At 41.9% G+C, this 16,155-nt stretch overlaps 1 protein-coding gene across 1 annotated transcript; it reads left to right on the top strand.

The window, feature by feature from the left end:
• Window positions 1-4,539: 4,539 nt before the first annotated feature.
• On the top strand, window positions 4,540-13,940 carry LOC142196621 (protein Mis18-alpha-like). Its single transcript, XM_075266598.1, has 5 exons — window positions 4,540-4,691; window positions 4,983-5,049; window positions 7,018-7,140; window positions 9,169-9,265; window positions 12,544-13,940. Exons 1-5 carry the CDS (start codon window positions 4,550-4,552, stop codon window positions 12,622-12,624), a joined length of 510 nt encoding a protein of 169 aa, XP_075122699.1. The 5' UTR covers window positions 4,540-4,549; the 3' UTR covers window positions 12,625-13,940.
• Window positions 13,941-16,155: the final 2,215 nt, after the last annotated feature.

The following is a 16,155-nucleotide window of genomic DNA, read 5'->3' as shown; positions in this document are numbered from 1 at the left end:
GGAGTGGGGGGCCAACAAACAAGCCATTACAGGGCCTAGGGTGCCCGCGGGAGGCTGGTGCGCGGCCCACACTTTATGGGGTACAAGGAGGGTGCCCGGCCCTGCAGGACCAGGAAAACCAGGACAGTAGGGGGTCCAAGGGACTACTGGGGTGTGCATGTAGGGTGGCGCGCAGCAGGAGGGCCCTGAGTATGGGTCAGGGAGCCACCGCGGGATGGTGGTACGCGGGAGGAGGGAGGTACAGAGCTCCGGGGGGCCCACGGTAGATGCAGGGAGTTATCAGAAAGGGAGAAAAAAGCAACGCAGGGGCAAGGGAGATCTGCCTTGGCGCACGGCGGATATTCACCACCCACAATACAGCAGATGTGCGCAGTTCACCGCCACCGACAACCTGCGGACGAAGTCGCAGGCACATGCTAGTTGGAAATATAGCAATGAGTTCCACAGAAGAGAAAGGCAATCCGCTGAAGGAAGAAATAACAAATGGTTGATTATCCATTAATGCATCTAGAAAGATTAAAAAAAGATTTAAAAAAAAAAAAAAAAATGTCCAAAGTCTTATGAAAAAACTTAGAAATTGTATTCCTTATTTAGACGTTAGGGTTATAATGTTTATATAAATGATAAAGAACCAAAGAATATTGTAGCACTGCTATAACCTTGTTAGGGATATCAAAGCACCTCGAGATATGTTGTCAAGCTTCCAATCAGATAATCAATACGTGCTCGGAGAAGACACATGCACACGTGTTGTGTGTATAATGAATTCTGTTTATTGAGAAGTGTCAGGGTATCTTTATAGGAAAATAATGGATTTATGCCAGCTTACACATCACAAAGCACATCATAGAAAGAATGCAATACAATCGGTTAAAAATTGAATGGACATTCTACATGATTTAGCAGGTGAACACTGCGTGCACTTCCAGTATCCTCCATCTTAGCATCTGTCCATATTAGCTCAGATGGCCTTGGAAATCTCATAAGACATTTTTAATGAGATCTAACTCTTATTGCCATACTGCGGCCTTCATGGTAACAAGCATCACCAAATAACACTGTGCCCACACTCCAAGAAACATGGCTAAGTGCCCAGGAAATACTATCTTAAACCTTGAAGTTATCTCAAGGCTGCTCATTCAGTATAATCTTTAATCACTTCAAACATGGCTGTTAGAGGCGATAAGATGGAGGACAGAGAAAATGGAGTCAAGTGATACAAGATGGTGTATTAACACTAACAACCTATAGAACATTATAATGCGGTTTGCAACAGGAGTACAGAGACCAGAGAAACCGCTCTATATGGTGGTGCTCACACCCCGTATTCAGATATACCAAAATATGCAGAAAATAGATAAAAAGTAGGGGGCACTCATGAGAGCATTGTTTCTTAAAATCCGTCTATATTCCATGTGTATACAAAAACATCCACGAGAATACATGGGAGAGTGTAAATGCAGCAATGATGGCTAGACAATGACCATTTCCCGCTTGGAACGTGAGGCTTTAAAAAGGCTTTTGCCTGGCTGTCATTACTTCATTTACTGTACCATATATTCCTGTGGATGTTTTGTAAACACATGGACTAAAGACTGATTTTAAGAAACAACTCTATGAGTGCCCCCTACTTTTTATCTTTTTTATTCAGATTCTAATATTTATAGAGTATGAGTTCAAAAGGATTCTCTTCCACCACCACCCCCTTTAATAATCTAACTCTACTGTATTCTTCCCTAGGGATCTAGAATTTCAATGGATTATTACTGTGATGGGCTTCATGAAAGTGATTGAGAATAGGTAATACCAAAGTACCTAGTCAGAAATCAGGACACTCCAAATCAATATGCTGATAAAGTGCTTTATATTAATTCATCGGTTGTATCCAGCATCACAGCATCAGGTTTAAAGCAGATATAGTATGTTTGCAGCCAGATTGTTTAGTACTTACGTTTTGGCTGGATGCCTTTGTCGGCATATATCTGGTGTTGGCTTGTTGAAGGAGACAAGGTGCTGGATCTTGCATTGTTTTCCGTGTGGTGTCCACACGAAACGTGTGGAAAGAAAAGTGCTACTTGAAGTACTTTCCTCTCTGCATGACTCATGCAGACACAGCACCCCAACACACGGACCCCATTATAGTCTTTTGGGTCCATGTGCTCACTGCTTGTCAATGCGTTCAGAATTCCGTTCAGGGGATCCCCATGCGGAGTCCCCAAACGGAGTACCGAACGCAGATGTAAACCAGGCTAAAGGCCAGAATAAATAAAATCTATCCCAAAATGGTGTCATTGGAGTAACATTCCTCCCCACTGTCCCAGGTTTTAGGTGCTGTCCTGGCTTCCAATCTATCTGCATTCTAAGAACACTATCGTAGCTCCCAACCATCCCACGGGATAGTCCCAATTTTAGACTGCGCTCCCGCACGGCTTACCGCATGTCCCACTCTGCCCATGAAGTGTTTTGCTTATTAACAAACTTCCCCCCGATCACTGCCCGCTCTTATAACAGATAAAAGGTTGTAACTGTGATAAGAGCGGCTGTTGATCGGGGGAAAGTTTTACCATACCTCCCAACCGTCCCGATTTCCGCAGGACGTTCACGAATTCGGTGTCCTGCCCCGTGGTCCCGGTTGGCGGGAGGTATGTCCCGATTTCAACTCATGGGCGTCCTCCGGACGCCCATGAGTTGAACACATATGCAAGTAGAGCAGGAGCTGTCACAGCTCATTTCCTGCCTTACTGCTGCGCTCCAGGGTGTGTAGGCGCGATGTGATTACGTCACATCGGGCCTACAACTATGTGAGTGGAGTGAGAGAGCGGCGGGGGAGCATTGGAAGGTGAGTATAAGTATTTGTGTTAAACATTGAGGGGAACATAATGTAGGGGGCCTATGAAACTGGGGGCATATAGGGGGGGGGAGAATGGCACCACATTGGGGCAGATGAAGGTGGGGGATGGCATGACACTGGGGCAGATGAAGGGGGGGAGAAGGGAGAGAGAACGGCATGACACTGGGGCAGATGAAGGGGGGGGACATGAATCTGGGGGCAGAGAAGGGGGGACATGAATCTGGAGACAGAGATGGGGGGACATGAATCTGGGGGCAGAGATAGGGGGACATGAAACTGGGGGCAGAGATGGAGGGGGGACATGAAACTGGGGGCAGATAAAGGGGTTATATGAAACTGGGAGAGATGGAGGGGGGAATATAATTTACAGGTGACTATAGGAGGATTATAATATGTGGGGGCACATGAAAAATGAATGAGAATGGGCGGAGTCAACATAAAAGTGGACGGAGCTAAGTTTGGTGCGCCGCATATTTTGTCCCTCCTCCGGCTATTCAAAAGTTGGGAGGTATGATTTTACTACTGTACTCAGAAGGACCTGTGTGACATCAGATGGTCACATGACTAGCTAGGCGTGTCTTAGTATCCCATGCAAGGAGGAAGAGATGGTGAGATGTGTGGTCTAAGGTACTGGGGGAATGTAAGATGCAGGGCGTACTGTGTGTGAGGGGGAGATGTGGGATGCAGGGCGTACTGTGTGAGAGGGGGAGATGTGGGATGCAGGGTGTACTGTGTGTGATGGGATGCAGGATGGACTGTGTGTGAGGTGGAGATGTGGGGTTCAGAGTGTACTTTGGGGGGATGTGGGGTGCAAGGATGACTGTGTGGGGGAGAGATGTGGGGTGCAGGGTGTACTGTCTGTGAGGGGGAGATGTAGGGTGCATGGATATACTGTGGGGAGAGAAGTATTGGGTGCATGGGTGTACTGTGGGAGGGGGTTAAATGTGGGGTGCATGGGTGTACTGGGGGGAGAGGTGTTGGGTGCATAGGTGTACTGTGGGAGGGGGTGAAATGTAGGGTGCATGGGTGTATTGTGGGGGGAGAGATGTGTGGTGCAGATGTAGGGTACATGGGTGTACTGTGTGGAAGGATGTGGGGTGTATGGGTGTACTGTCAGGGGAGAGATGTGGGGTGCAGGGTGTACGCAAGGAGAAATGGATGAGAATGGGTGGGGTCAATTTAGAAGTGGGTGGAGCTAAATTTGCCATGGCCTGCCCACATTTTGTCCCTCTTTTAGTCCTTTAAAAGTTGGAGGTATGCGCTATATTGAACTATGGCGTCATGAGCTTCCTGCTCTACCGCTCAGTCCCTGACTCTGCTGAGGGCAGGTTGGGCACAATGTAGTCACTGACATAGAAAGCTCTGGAGGAATGGAGTGTCACCTTCCAGTGTAGCCTCCACTGTCACAGGTCCGGAATTACCCGCCAGTATTCCCCAGGTGCTGCAGCCCATGGAGAAAGGCGGGGTAGCCAGGACTCACTTCTCCGATTAGTTATTCTTATTAAATTCAGCACTTCAGACTCCGCCCACTCCTATCAAAGCAACGCACATTGCCAACTGTCAGACTCACAGGCTGTAGGACGGCGGTCACGTGCGGTCATGACGTCACAGGACGGTGGCAGTTCGGCGCTCGATCTGAGTTTGGCGCGCTGCGCGGCGGAGGGTGATGCGGTGTGTGAGCCCAGAGTCTCCAAAGAGATGGCAGAACCGGACAGTGACATAAGTAGTGGGGAGGCGGGAGGCCTGGTCTTATACTTATGCAGTAGCTGCAGGTTACCGCTGGCTGACTCCGGAGACTGCATACAGGGGCAGGAAGACGATAAACTCATCAGGCTGAGAGGTGCGAGGAGTTACCAGTGACCACTCGCCCACTGACCACTGATTTGCCCCCCACATCTACTTTTCTAGCTCCTAAAGCCATTGTTCACTTGTGCCAACTTCCCCCTCTACTCTTACATGGCAATATCCATGGTAAAGTGTGTTTATAGTGACCTGGAAGAGCGAGGGCTTTATTGTTGTTGCAGAGGGCAATATTTTTGCAAAACTGCTGTGTGTCTGTATAAAACATCTGAACTAGAACTCCCCCTGCAGGATAATAATGGACTTGTCACTTGTTTCCCCTGTCTTACAGCTGTTACAGAAAATGTGGTCATTGATGAAAACAAGGTTGTTTCTTCGTATGAGCAGGACGCTTTCAGGTAGATATTTCAGATTGTGCTTATGTGTTAGGTTTTCTTATGGCGCTATAAGTTTTATTGAAAGGTTGTATCCATGATATAAGGGGTGTCCCCTTAACAGACCATAGTTAACCTATTAGTGACTGGCCCATAGACTTTTTGCGTCAGTCACGAATAGACATTAGTCCCATAAATATGACTTTCGATGTGATATGTATCGGAATTAAATGGAAACATAGCCACATACCTGCTTTTAAAGGGGTTGTTCAGGATTAATTGACAATTAGAAGTTAAGTTAAACGTCCCCCAATTACTCCTCCTCGCCCCCTTTCTAAATTATTCATTGTTCACTAGGACAGTCATACTCCAATGATATTTTGGGGAACTTGTAGATCCCCTTCCTGAAACGGAACGACACCGAACTACCTAAATCCACCCCACCATACTTGCCTGTCTTCCTTTCTGGAGCTTCTGGGTACAGGACGTCACTTCTTCTGGTCAGCAACTTTTCTTGTTGACATCTGCCGGCCGTCCACGCCTGCGCAATAGAACCCGAGTGCTGGCTTTTGTACATGCCACTACTCCGACTCATTGCCCAGGTGTGGTCAGCCAGCAAACATCAAGAAAAGGAGCTCCCAGTGGGTGCAGGGCTCCCAGAAGTGATCTCTCGTGTCCAGAAGTTCCGTATCCGAAAACAGGTAAGTATGATTAGAGGGAGGTGTTGAGTTAGTAGTGGGTGGGCTAGCTATGGAAACAGGGTTGGTGTGAGTCAGCTCAGAGTGAAGCACAAGGAATCATGGTGGTTGTAGGCAAACGCATAACGGGAAGATTGCCATGTAAACAAATGCAGAGGATGCCAGGAACTCACAGATAAACTCAGAAATAACTGAGAACAATGCTAAAGGTATTTGGGTGCACTTATTAACATATCAAAACTACAGCCTTTAATGGCCAGGATTGGCAAACCTCTGATCCTTGGCTTTGAAATCTTTATATGACATGGTAAATGGTGAAGGAGCTCCTCCTATCAGGCATTATACCTCTGCGATTGTGTGCTGCTGAAGCTGTTACAAGGCAGCTGAGGGCCTATTGAAGACCCCCTGCCATGACTAATAGAAATAGCATTATACTGACAGCATAATACATTGCACTAAATAAGCAGTGCCATGTATTTTTACCCGTACACGTGCAAAAATAGGTTAAAAAAAAAAAAGTTCAGGGGAGGTGAGTAACACTGTTTATGTTAAATCTCATTCCCTGGGCCTCTTCTCATTGTGAAGAGACTCCAGAGTATAACAATAGCTTGTGAGTAGTGAAGTCTATTTAAAAAAAAAAAAAAATTATACTGTGTGGAGGGGCTATTGTGAGGCATTTTATGTAGAGGGGCTACTATGGGATATTATTCTTAAAGGGGTTTTCCAGGAATTTGACAATCTCTGTAAGGGCCAGGGTAGGTGTAACATTTAAAAATGTGTCTGGCTCTGGTATCCACTGCATAACAACAGCGTGGGCAACCAGGAGGGGAAAATTATACTGTAGACGCACCAGGAGAGTGACTTTATACTATGGGGCAACTGGAAGGGCACATTATAATATAATATAATTATAATATAATGTATACTGATACTGAAGGGACACTGAGTTGGGATAAGTTAATGTTTGATGCCACTGTAGGGGCATTGTACTGAGTAAGCGGAATTATACTATATGGGGACGACTGAGGGGGGCATTATATATTGTGCAGATCAGGTATAGCTAAGGTATGGAGATGGGGGGGGGGGGGGCCTTTATGAAATCTTTGTTGCTGGGCCCCCCAATGTGTTTAAACAGCGATGTGCATAAGGCCAATTTTATATAGATAAACCAGAACCTTACATTAATGTAATTATTCTGCTTGTTTTGATTACTGTTGTTTTCTTTTCCTAACGATTATGATTATAAATCTATCCAGTTTAACACTTTCCCATTGGCTGCATTTTTCTTTTACAGCACTGTGAAGGTTTTGTACTGTAAAGGCTGTTCCTTGGCTATTGGAGCGTTCTATGTAGCAACACCAGAACGCCTGGACCACAAGCGGGATTTGTTTAACATAAATAAAAGTGCTGTTGTTAGGTAAGATAAGGGCATACTATTATAACCAGTGCATTGGGTGACCATCTATTTTGGGTCCAATCCATCAGAATGGAAGGCACTTAATGTATATTATCATTCGCATATTGAATCAGTGTCTAAGCAATGGAGGCATTGATTCACAAGGGTTAAACACGGTTTGATGCAGGTGACCTTAGCCTATCTGTGGGGTTCTGTGGTTCAAGTGACAGACTCCCTTTAAGGTGAAGAAATTTTAAATGGGCAATGTTGTTTCCACAAATATAGAAAGAAGATCCAGCACTTCCCGACGTCTTAAAAACTTTCAATCTTTATTTTCAATACATTAAAATTGAAACATGGCAACCATCATAGGGTGAAAAAAATATATGGCTACGCGTTTCGGGACACGTCTGGTCCCTTCCTCATTTCAATTTTAATGTATTGAAAATAAAGATTGAAAGTTTTTAAGACGTCGGGAAGTGCTGGATCTTCTTTCTATATTTGGATATCTTACAGCCGGATGAGTCCACCAGCTTCCGCGCACACCGACACAGGACTTAAGGACATTGAGAGGGGTGAGCTGAAAAAACTTAACTTTTTTTGTTTCCACAAACTTTGCACAAATGGATCATAAGCAATTATATGAAACTTTGTAATATGTATTATTTATACAGTATATCTTACCAGAGAGAAATGCCTCTTTACTCTTTAGGATCCCTCTGCTAAGATAATTTCATTCTGATTCACTGCTCTGTTTGTCTTGAGAGAAACTGGTGTCTCAAACGACTCGTCTTTATTCCAGATGCAGCACGCATAGGGGGGAAATGTGCATGCAGAAGACGGAAAGCTATCAGACCGGGTCTGGCTGTAAATGGTGGTGAGTGTTTTATGCTCGCCGCCGCGAAACCGTTTTTTTATTTTTTTTTAAATCGGACACAGAGTACTGCATGTCTGACTCTGTGTCCGATTTAAATAAAAACGGTTTTGCGGTGGAGAGCATAAAACGCTCACAGCCACACATCTTTCAAACCCATTCAAATGAATGGGTTTGAAAGAGTCCTGCAGGTTTCCGTCTCCTGCCTCTGTTTTGTGCAGGGAACGGAGACCGGGCGCAGATGTGAACGAGCCCTTACTCCTAATTGACATGCAAGGCAGCTTTTCCTGAAAAGTGCACGCGCTCTGCCAATCATGTTTCAAATAACATCTTTTATGGTAGCATCAGAGACCTAGGACTGATGTTTAATTTAGAGTTATGGTAGCGGGTGAGAAATTTAGTTTTATAGATTAGGTCTAAATGACTATTATCTTAATATTATTCAGAGCAATGTTGTCGAAAAAAAAATCTATTCCTATCTTTCCTGCTGTATTCACTGCAATCCATCGATGGGGGTGGGATTTGACAGCGATTACCCATATTCACCTTAATTGATTTTGGCAATGCAGAGCTGATAAATATTGAGGGAGCTTCATGATGTATGTAGATTATACTACGTTGAATTGTCTTAAGCTATTGCAAGCGAAAAGTTATTTGCTAGCCAGCTAATATCTAAATACTAATGTCTAATGCATGTAATATACATTTGGGTGTAAGGCTGTGGCTACTGGCATGCTGCCGTTCCTTGTGTGCATTTTTATTCTTTTCATTAATGAGTTTGTTCAAGATTTTATGGATTGGTGTAGTTTCAATTCTTTATAAACCAATTGATTTAATTGCAAACCTGTCTTGTTTTGTTTTTTATTTCCGTTCACGGAAATTAGATGTTTTAAGGGGTAGCTATTATTTTGAGGAACTATGCACACGTCAGAAATTTTCATCAATCAAGGTCCAAGTGCTGAGATCACCATTGATCCCTGAAATAAAATCTTTGAATTTCGCTCATCTCCCCTCAGATGTGGGAATCTGTAAAAAAAAAAAAAAAAAAAAAAACACTTTCCAAGGAAAGCTAGGAGTGTCAGCCCAACCAGTCAAAACTTCGAACATGTTATAAGGTTTTATTATAGTTTAACAGAGAGGTGTTACCAAAATGACAATGGTTTTCCTTCTTTCAGTTATTGCTTTGATAATCCAAACAAACAAAGAACAACAACCTTTCTGAAATCGGTGTACCTGCCAAATGCTGTCTATATGGAGGAACAACTGAAAAAGGTACTAGAGGAAACGTCATCTTTTATAATGTAACGCTCTAGTTAAATGTGACATTGAAGCAACAATAAACGATTGACATGTTCCAGACTTTTAGGGGTTAGAGCATGTTCTGTTTAGCACGTTTTTTTGTTTAGCACATGTTCTGTCTGTATTCACAGAACACTTTCATAGTAGGATTATCCATCATTTGATTGGTTAAAAGACAAGGATTTTTTTAAAGGGATATTGTGACAACAAGAATTAATTTAACTCCATTCATTCAAGTCATAAGAAGCAAAGAATCCTACTGATATGAAGGTGACGGGTAGTGAGGTTTCCAGTCTTCTTTGCAATACAATTTTTCATTGATAAAGACTGGACTGCCAATATCTTTCTAAGTTTAAGGGACAAAAAAGTATGTTAAAGGGGTATTCCCATAACTCTTGTTCTGCAGCCTTAAGCTGTGCTCTCTTCACTTCTGTTAAATATCTTGTATTTGCCGGTGAGACTTGTGTCCACTGTTAAATATCCGTACCTGGCCTTGAAATTGTGGGATAGACTTGTGTCACGTGTTGTAGGCCTTATCCACGATAGGAAGAAGTCAGCTTGTTATAAATCAGTGTAGAGGTTTATTAATATCTTGAAGGAAAACACAGGAACAGGGAAAATGTCCAAATAACACAAATATCAGTCAATTGTCAATAGCTTACATCTTCAGAGAAGTTAAATCATCTGGATTTCTTGTAGTTACAGCTTGGTTCATGCTTGTCATCTGGTTGGTGGACTTGGGCTGGTTACGACGTCCATGGATGTCCATCTGCCTGGACCACCCACCCTGGTGTTCCCAAAGACAGACCTCCTGGTCTTCCCAAAGACAGACCCAGACATGTGTATTTCTTACTCATTTATATTCATGAGAGTGGGTGTTACCTTCCATCTTGTAGCTATGTAAGGAGATTTCTAAAATGGTCTACTCTAACCGCACCCATGCACCCAAAATATAAGACTATGATGTCAGTAGAGTGTTAACCCCATGTCTGCTAGAGAATATTGTAAATATATAATATTTAACAACTTCCTGGATTTCTCGGCACATTGGTGGGCGGGTTTTCACTTACTCTATCTCCTATACATTACCACAGTATGAAGCTGATGTAGAAACTGATGTAGCAGAGCTGGATTTGAGTCAGCTTGCATTACATACAGAGGTAACGGACTCCTTATCTCAGCCCTTATCAGCCAAATTCAATTAAACCGGCTGATAAGTGGAAAAGCTGAAGATAGACAGCACAGTAACCCCAGAGCTCTCACCTCCCCCTCCCCTATCTGAGGAGTTCTGTTGCTTGTCAGCCCCCATTATAGTCTATAGGGGCCGTGTGCTTTCACTGGCACAGTGCTTGCAATTGCAGTCGGTATTCTGTTCAGGGATATTCGGTATTCCGTTCATGCGGACTTTCCCGGGAGGAATACCAACACAGATGTGAACGAGGGCTTAGGTTATGTTCCTACAACCTTGCAATGTACCTTTCACCAGGCTGTGAAGATGCAGATGATTGTCCCAGTCTCGAGTCTCTGCTCTATTATAAAAATATTTTAAAAATGCATTCTTTTAGCCATTTATCAACAAATGTTTATCTTAGGTAGGGCTGGGTGATTATGAGCAAAATCAATTTTTAACACTGATTACTATTAATGAACAATTATTTTAGGACACTTTATGTGCCATGCCCTCTATTTATGTCACGCCATGCCACTTTATTTTTGTTGTTGTTCAGGTATCAGCAATCCTGATTGGATAGCATACAGTGAATGGCATATCCTATGGCAAATGGCAGTGTGAGACAGGATGGCATGGATGCAGAATAAATGAAATAATAAAATGCGAGCAAGTTCACATGAATTCACTGAACTGACTTTCGATTTTGTTTATTTTTTTATTAAATGCCCTTCTATAAGGCTGTAGTTCACATGTAAATAACGTGTGGCTTATTTTGAAACCGGAAAAAAAGCTTCCTAATTAGCCAAGCTTTGCCAAGCTTTTTTAGGAGCTTTTTTTTTTTTTGTAAAAACGGCTTTAAAAAAAAAAAAAGCCAGGCTGTTTTCCCCTCCTGTAAAGTGAATGGGCTGAAAAAACGGCGTCGCTTATTTTTGCAAAAAACCGCGCGGTTATTGCCTCCCATTCACTTCTATTGCTTTCTTCAGGTGGAAAACGCCTGACGAAAGGTCATGTCGCTTCTTTTTCTTTGCTAGCAGAAAAAAAAAAGCTAGCAGTCTACATAGACTAACATTATATGGAGGAGGATTATGACGTGGATTCCGCTGTCAAAATCCTCCTCCATGTCCCCAAGTGAACTAGCCCTTATCATATGAGAAAAGGGAACTCTGCTATTCTCAGCATATCATCTATAGCTTTTTGGCTGCCGAGGCCACTTGGCATTGGATGGTACTTTATCATTTTGATAAAGGGAAAAAAACAAGTAGTTTGGTTTACATGGGGAGAGAAAATGTAAAAATTGTCAGTTACACTCTAAACAACTTTCATTTGCTTGCCTTTAGTGTTGAGTGAATAGTATTCGAAACTATTCGTCGAATACCTCGCTCCCATAGGAATGCGTGGAAATGGCCGAACACTAACGGGTTAAGCGCAATGAATATTTGACGGCCGCTAAAACGCATTCCTATGGGAGCGAAGTATTCGACTAATACTATTCACTCAACACTACTTGCCTTGTATTAGCAGTAAAATTCATTTTTGTATTCTAACTCTTTGATACATGTATTTGTCAGGCCAACTGACTGACTTGTCTGCACATACACTTACTAAGGCCTTATGCACACGACCAAGTTTGTAGGTCGAGGGAGGACTGATGTTTTAACAGAATGACACTCTGATGATGTCCAAGTGCCTTATATCCATTGATTTCAAACTGATTTTAGGGAGCATAAATAAATATAAATAATGGAGCATTGGATCTCCCTGCGGAAAAGCCTCTATCCTCTGCCGACTCTGCCTAAAATTGGTGGAGAGAGGTCCTACTAGGAGGACTTTTCTCTCTGCCGGTTTCAGTTTCACTCTGAAGGACCCCATTATATTTAGCTGGTAACCACTTTTTAACTGGACAGGCTCTGTCTTTCGTGTCCCCATGTGGACCAGAACGATGGAGAGCTAAACACTAGTGTGAACCTAGCATCAGGCTGCATGTGCTGTCATGTGCACAAGTCCTAAGGAAAAGCTTGAATGGACAGGTAGCAAAGCATGGAGATGTCTAACTTTTTTTTGTTTTTGTTTTATTCCTCAGTGTAGAACAATTTTTGGCTTTTGTGAAAGAGGAGTAGCCGAAATAGAAGAGAAGCTATTACAGTCTTCTACGACCCCTTAAGAGTTTTGTTTTGTAGTCCGGTATTGGTGAGAAGTGTCATGAAAACATAATTTGAATATCCAAACTGTTTTTTTCTTTGGATTTATACATGTCTTATAAGTATTAGGTGTCGTCATCAATAAAATGATAAATAGGGCAGATACAAATTATTATTGCTCAAAGGGATAAAGTTTGAGCTGATGTTTGTTATCCCTGCTAGATTTATCATAGGTTTGAATTGAAAGTTGCATGTGGAGCAAACTCTCCTGCTAGTGATCAAAAATAATGTGATGGGTAGCAGGGCTTTATTTCTGCCTTGGACTTGCGCTGGGTTCACACCAGCGCCGGGCGGGGCGCAGATGTGAACAAGCCCTTAAAGTGTAATGTGTATTGGCAAAAAATAACAATTTTGGAGAATGAAAGTTCCCCTATTCTTCAGTTTCATAAAAAAGGTTACAATACCATACACCTTAAACATCAGCTGAAGAAGTAAACGACTGACTTATCTTTTACCTCTGACGCCCTGATGTACGTGCATGTTTGGTTTGCTGAAAATTGCATTCATTTTCAATGGAGAGAGGGGAACAAGCTACTCTGACACCTCTGTTGGATACTTCTTTCTTGAAAAATAAAATGGGGACACCCCCATACACATTAACATGAGAGAGTATGCTGATTCTGCCTGATTCAGCTTCTGTTCATCTAATGTGTATGGGAAACTTTAGTGAGTTTGTGCAATTTTAATAATGTCTTGATCCTACTTATCACTCTTTGAAATGGAATGCTTAATCCTCTTGATAACTTAGACTCCTTGCACATGACCTAGTATGCATCTGAGTTGCGCATAATTTCGCTGCGGAATGCAGTTGGATGACACTCGGCGACATCACACTGCCTTCATTTATGCACGTAACTCTATGGGGCTTCCGTTTTGTTGTGATGAAATGGAGCAGGATAGGATCTGCTGTATTTTCATCGGATCGGACCCTTGGACAGCACACTCTGTCATGTGCATATGAAGCCTTAGACGGTTATAAGTATTAGAGCTGTGGATGCCGCCAAGTTATAATGCACAGATGTGTTTGGTTTTTTTTTTGTTTTTTTTTTTTGTCAACTGTGAAATACATGTTTAAAATATTATCTTAAAATCCTCTTTTATATAATTTGAGACAACGGGCTACTACTATGTAAATAAACATTGCTTTTACAATGTGAAAGTTATCTTGTGTAATAGACGACTTCACCTGTAAGATAACCTGCTTCCTCTCTGTTGACATATTTTCTTTAAACCAAGTAATGGTTGTGCATTCCTGGTGTATGTATATGTGTGTATATTTTATATGCATCTAAACTGTGGCTTGCGTTGGACAAATAAAGAAAGTTAAACTATTTGGTCTTTTGTTTTTTCTTTAGCATTCTGTAAATCTTAAAAAAAAAAAAAAAAAAAAAAAAAAAACTAATGAGAAAAGTAATTTATTTTAGACATAAGCTCCTTTATTATCTATTTCATTCAAAGGACCAGTTCATTATTTTTCTGGCTGTGGGATACTGCAGAGAACATAAATCTAGCCTGCTACACAAATTCACTAGTAGTACCTTAGATGAGTTATAGTTCTGTAAGGCTGGGTTCACAGTACAGTTGTTAAAGGGGTTCTATCATTTGAAAATCGTCAGTTTAGATATTGATATGCCTGAATAGCCTTTAAAAAGGCTATTCAGGTGCTGCTATTAGACTTTGAAAAGACACACACCCTTTTTTTTTTTTTTTTTAAACATATAGGTAAAACCAATATGCAAATGAACCTCGCACCCTGGGGGTTGTCCAAGCCATCGTGCACCCCCCTGCCTCATACCTTTGTAACGCCCCTCCTTTGCTTTTACTGTGTGATGCCCTCCTCCTCTGTAGCTGTAACCCCGCCTCCATTGTCTGTAGACTCTATTGTGTGCTTTGAAATCTCGGGCATGCACAGTAATTCTTCATTCTGAGCGCCACTGCACATGCCAGGGCACCATTTTTTTTGTGGAGGGAGCTCCGTTCCCTCCACAATGTTTTTTTTTTTTTTTTTTCCTTATGTTATTTCTATATGGATACCATATAGACTTATATACTGATGTTTGCAGGTATCCTGTGTATTGTATAGTCTAGTGCTGAGACGTGGTAGGGTTAATACTATATTATGAATGGGACCACCTGGATAAGAAATCTGGAAAGTTGGGTAGGGACAGATGCAATTATCAATATGGAAATAATACGTATTGGTTGAAAAATACGGCAACAAATCTAAATCCCACCCAAAAAACACAACCTACTCCACATGATCATTTTAATAGAAGTAGAGGTCAAAGGCATGACCCGAGACAATACAGATTAAAGTTAAACAACCAAAGGTTATCCTCTTCTAAATCTAGACCATAAGAGAGCTCATTGTAGTTCTTGGCTGTAGGTTTATTTAGTCATAGTTTTATAGCCTATATATGAATTCCCAGATATACACAAGTGGCACACAACTATTTCATTTATAAAAAAAATTATAAAAACCAAATAGATTTAATTCTAATAATTTTGAATCCATCATATTTTCACACTTCAGTTTTTATGTAATGAATTATATATTTAACCATTTATTCATTCATTTACCCATGTCTATTTATCAGAGTTTGTAACCCCTTCCCGCTGATGGCATTTTTTGATTTCCGTTTTTGACACCCTCCCCCCTTCCAAACCCCATAAGTTTATTTCTCCGCTCTCAGAGCCATATGAGGTCTTAATGTTTGAGGGATAAATTGTTCTTCATGTTGCTACGATTGTTTCAGTACAATTCTAGGGATACCAAATTTATATGGTTTTATTTACATTTTAACCCCCAAAAATCTAAAACTGCCAATTTTTTTTTTTCTAAAAATCGCCATATTCTGACACCCATAGCTTTTTTTTTTTTTATACTTCCATGTACAGGGAATGCATAGGGTGTCTTTTTGCGGGGCCGGGTGTACTTTTTAATTATACCATTTTGAGGAATTGCTATTGCTTTGATCAGTTTTTAGTTACATTATCAAAGGCAAAGCTGTGAAAAAATGTCGGTTTGGCACTTTTAACTTTTTTTTTTTTTTTTTTTTTCCTGCTACGGCATTTACCGGCATTGCAATACATTTCAAAAAATTGTCATTTCTTTTGCAAGCTACATAGAACAGCCTGCAAAAGAAAATCACTTCAGACAAGCGGGGGAGCCTCTACAAGGTTCCCGGCTGTCATGCCAACATGATGTCAGCCCTCGAGATCTCTCTTGCAGCATTGCGGACACCCCCAGTGCTGTTTGAGCACTGGGTACCGCCCCCAGTGATGCGAGAGAATCATTTGCATACCGAAGAAAACCCAGATTTCTGCCGAACAGCGGCGCTAAGATGACATCTAAAGGTAGGAGAAGAATAGCCTTTCTTAGGCTAAGGCCCCATGGGCTGTAAAACGCAAAGATAAAGCGCTTTTAAGAGAAAGTACATGGAGTTTTCCTCTGCGGACTTTCTATTAACATATCTATGGGAAAGCCACCGGCG

This window comes from Leptodactylus fuscus, chromosome 3 (assembly GCF_031893055.1).
Source record: "Leptodactylus fuscus isolate aLepFus1 chromosome 3, aLepFus1.hap2, whole genome shotgun sequence".
Lineage (NCBI taxonomy): Eukaryota > Metazoa > Chordata > Amphibia > Anura > Leptodactylidae > Leptodactylus > Leptodactylus fuscus.
Note: the sequence above shows the minus strand (reverse complement) of the source record. Positions and strands in the feature narration are given on the sequence as shown.

Coding starts and splice junctions, on each gene's coding strand:
- LOC142196621 (XM_075266598.1), top strand. CDS start 4,550: ATGGCAGAACCGGACAGTGACATAAGTAGTGGGGAGGCGGGAGGCCTG. Junction 5,050..7,017: donor TATGAGCAGGACGCTTTCAG/GTAGATATTTCA, acceptor TTTCTTTTACAG/CACTGTGAAGGTTTTGTACT. Junction 7,141..9,168: donor AATAAAAGTGCTGTTGTTAG/GTAAGATAAGGG, acceptor TCCTTCTTTCAG/TTATTGCTTTGATAATCCAA.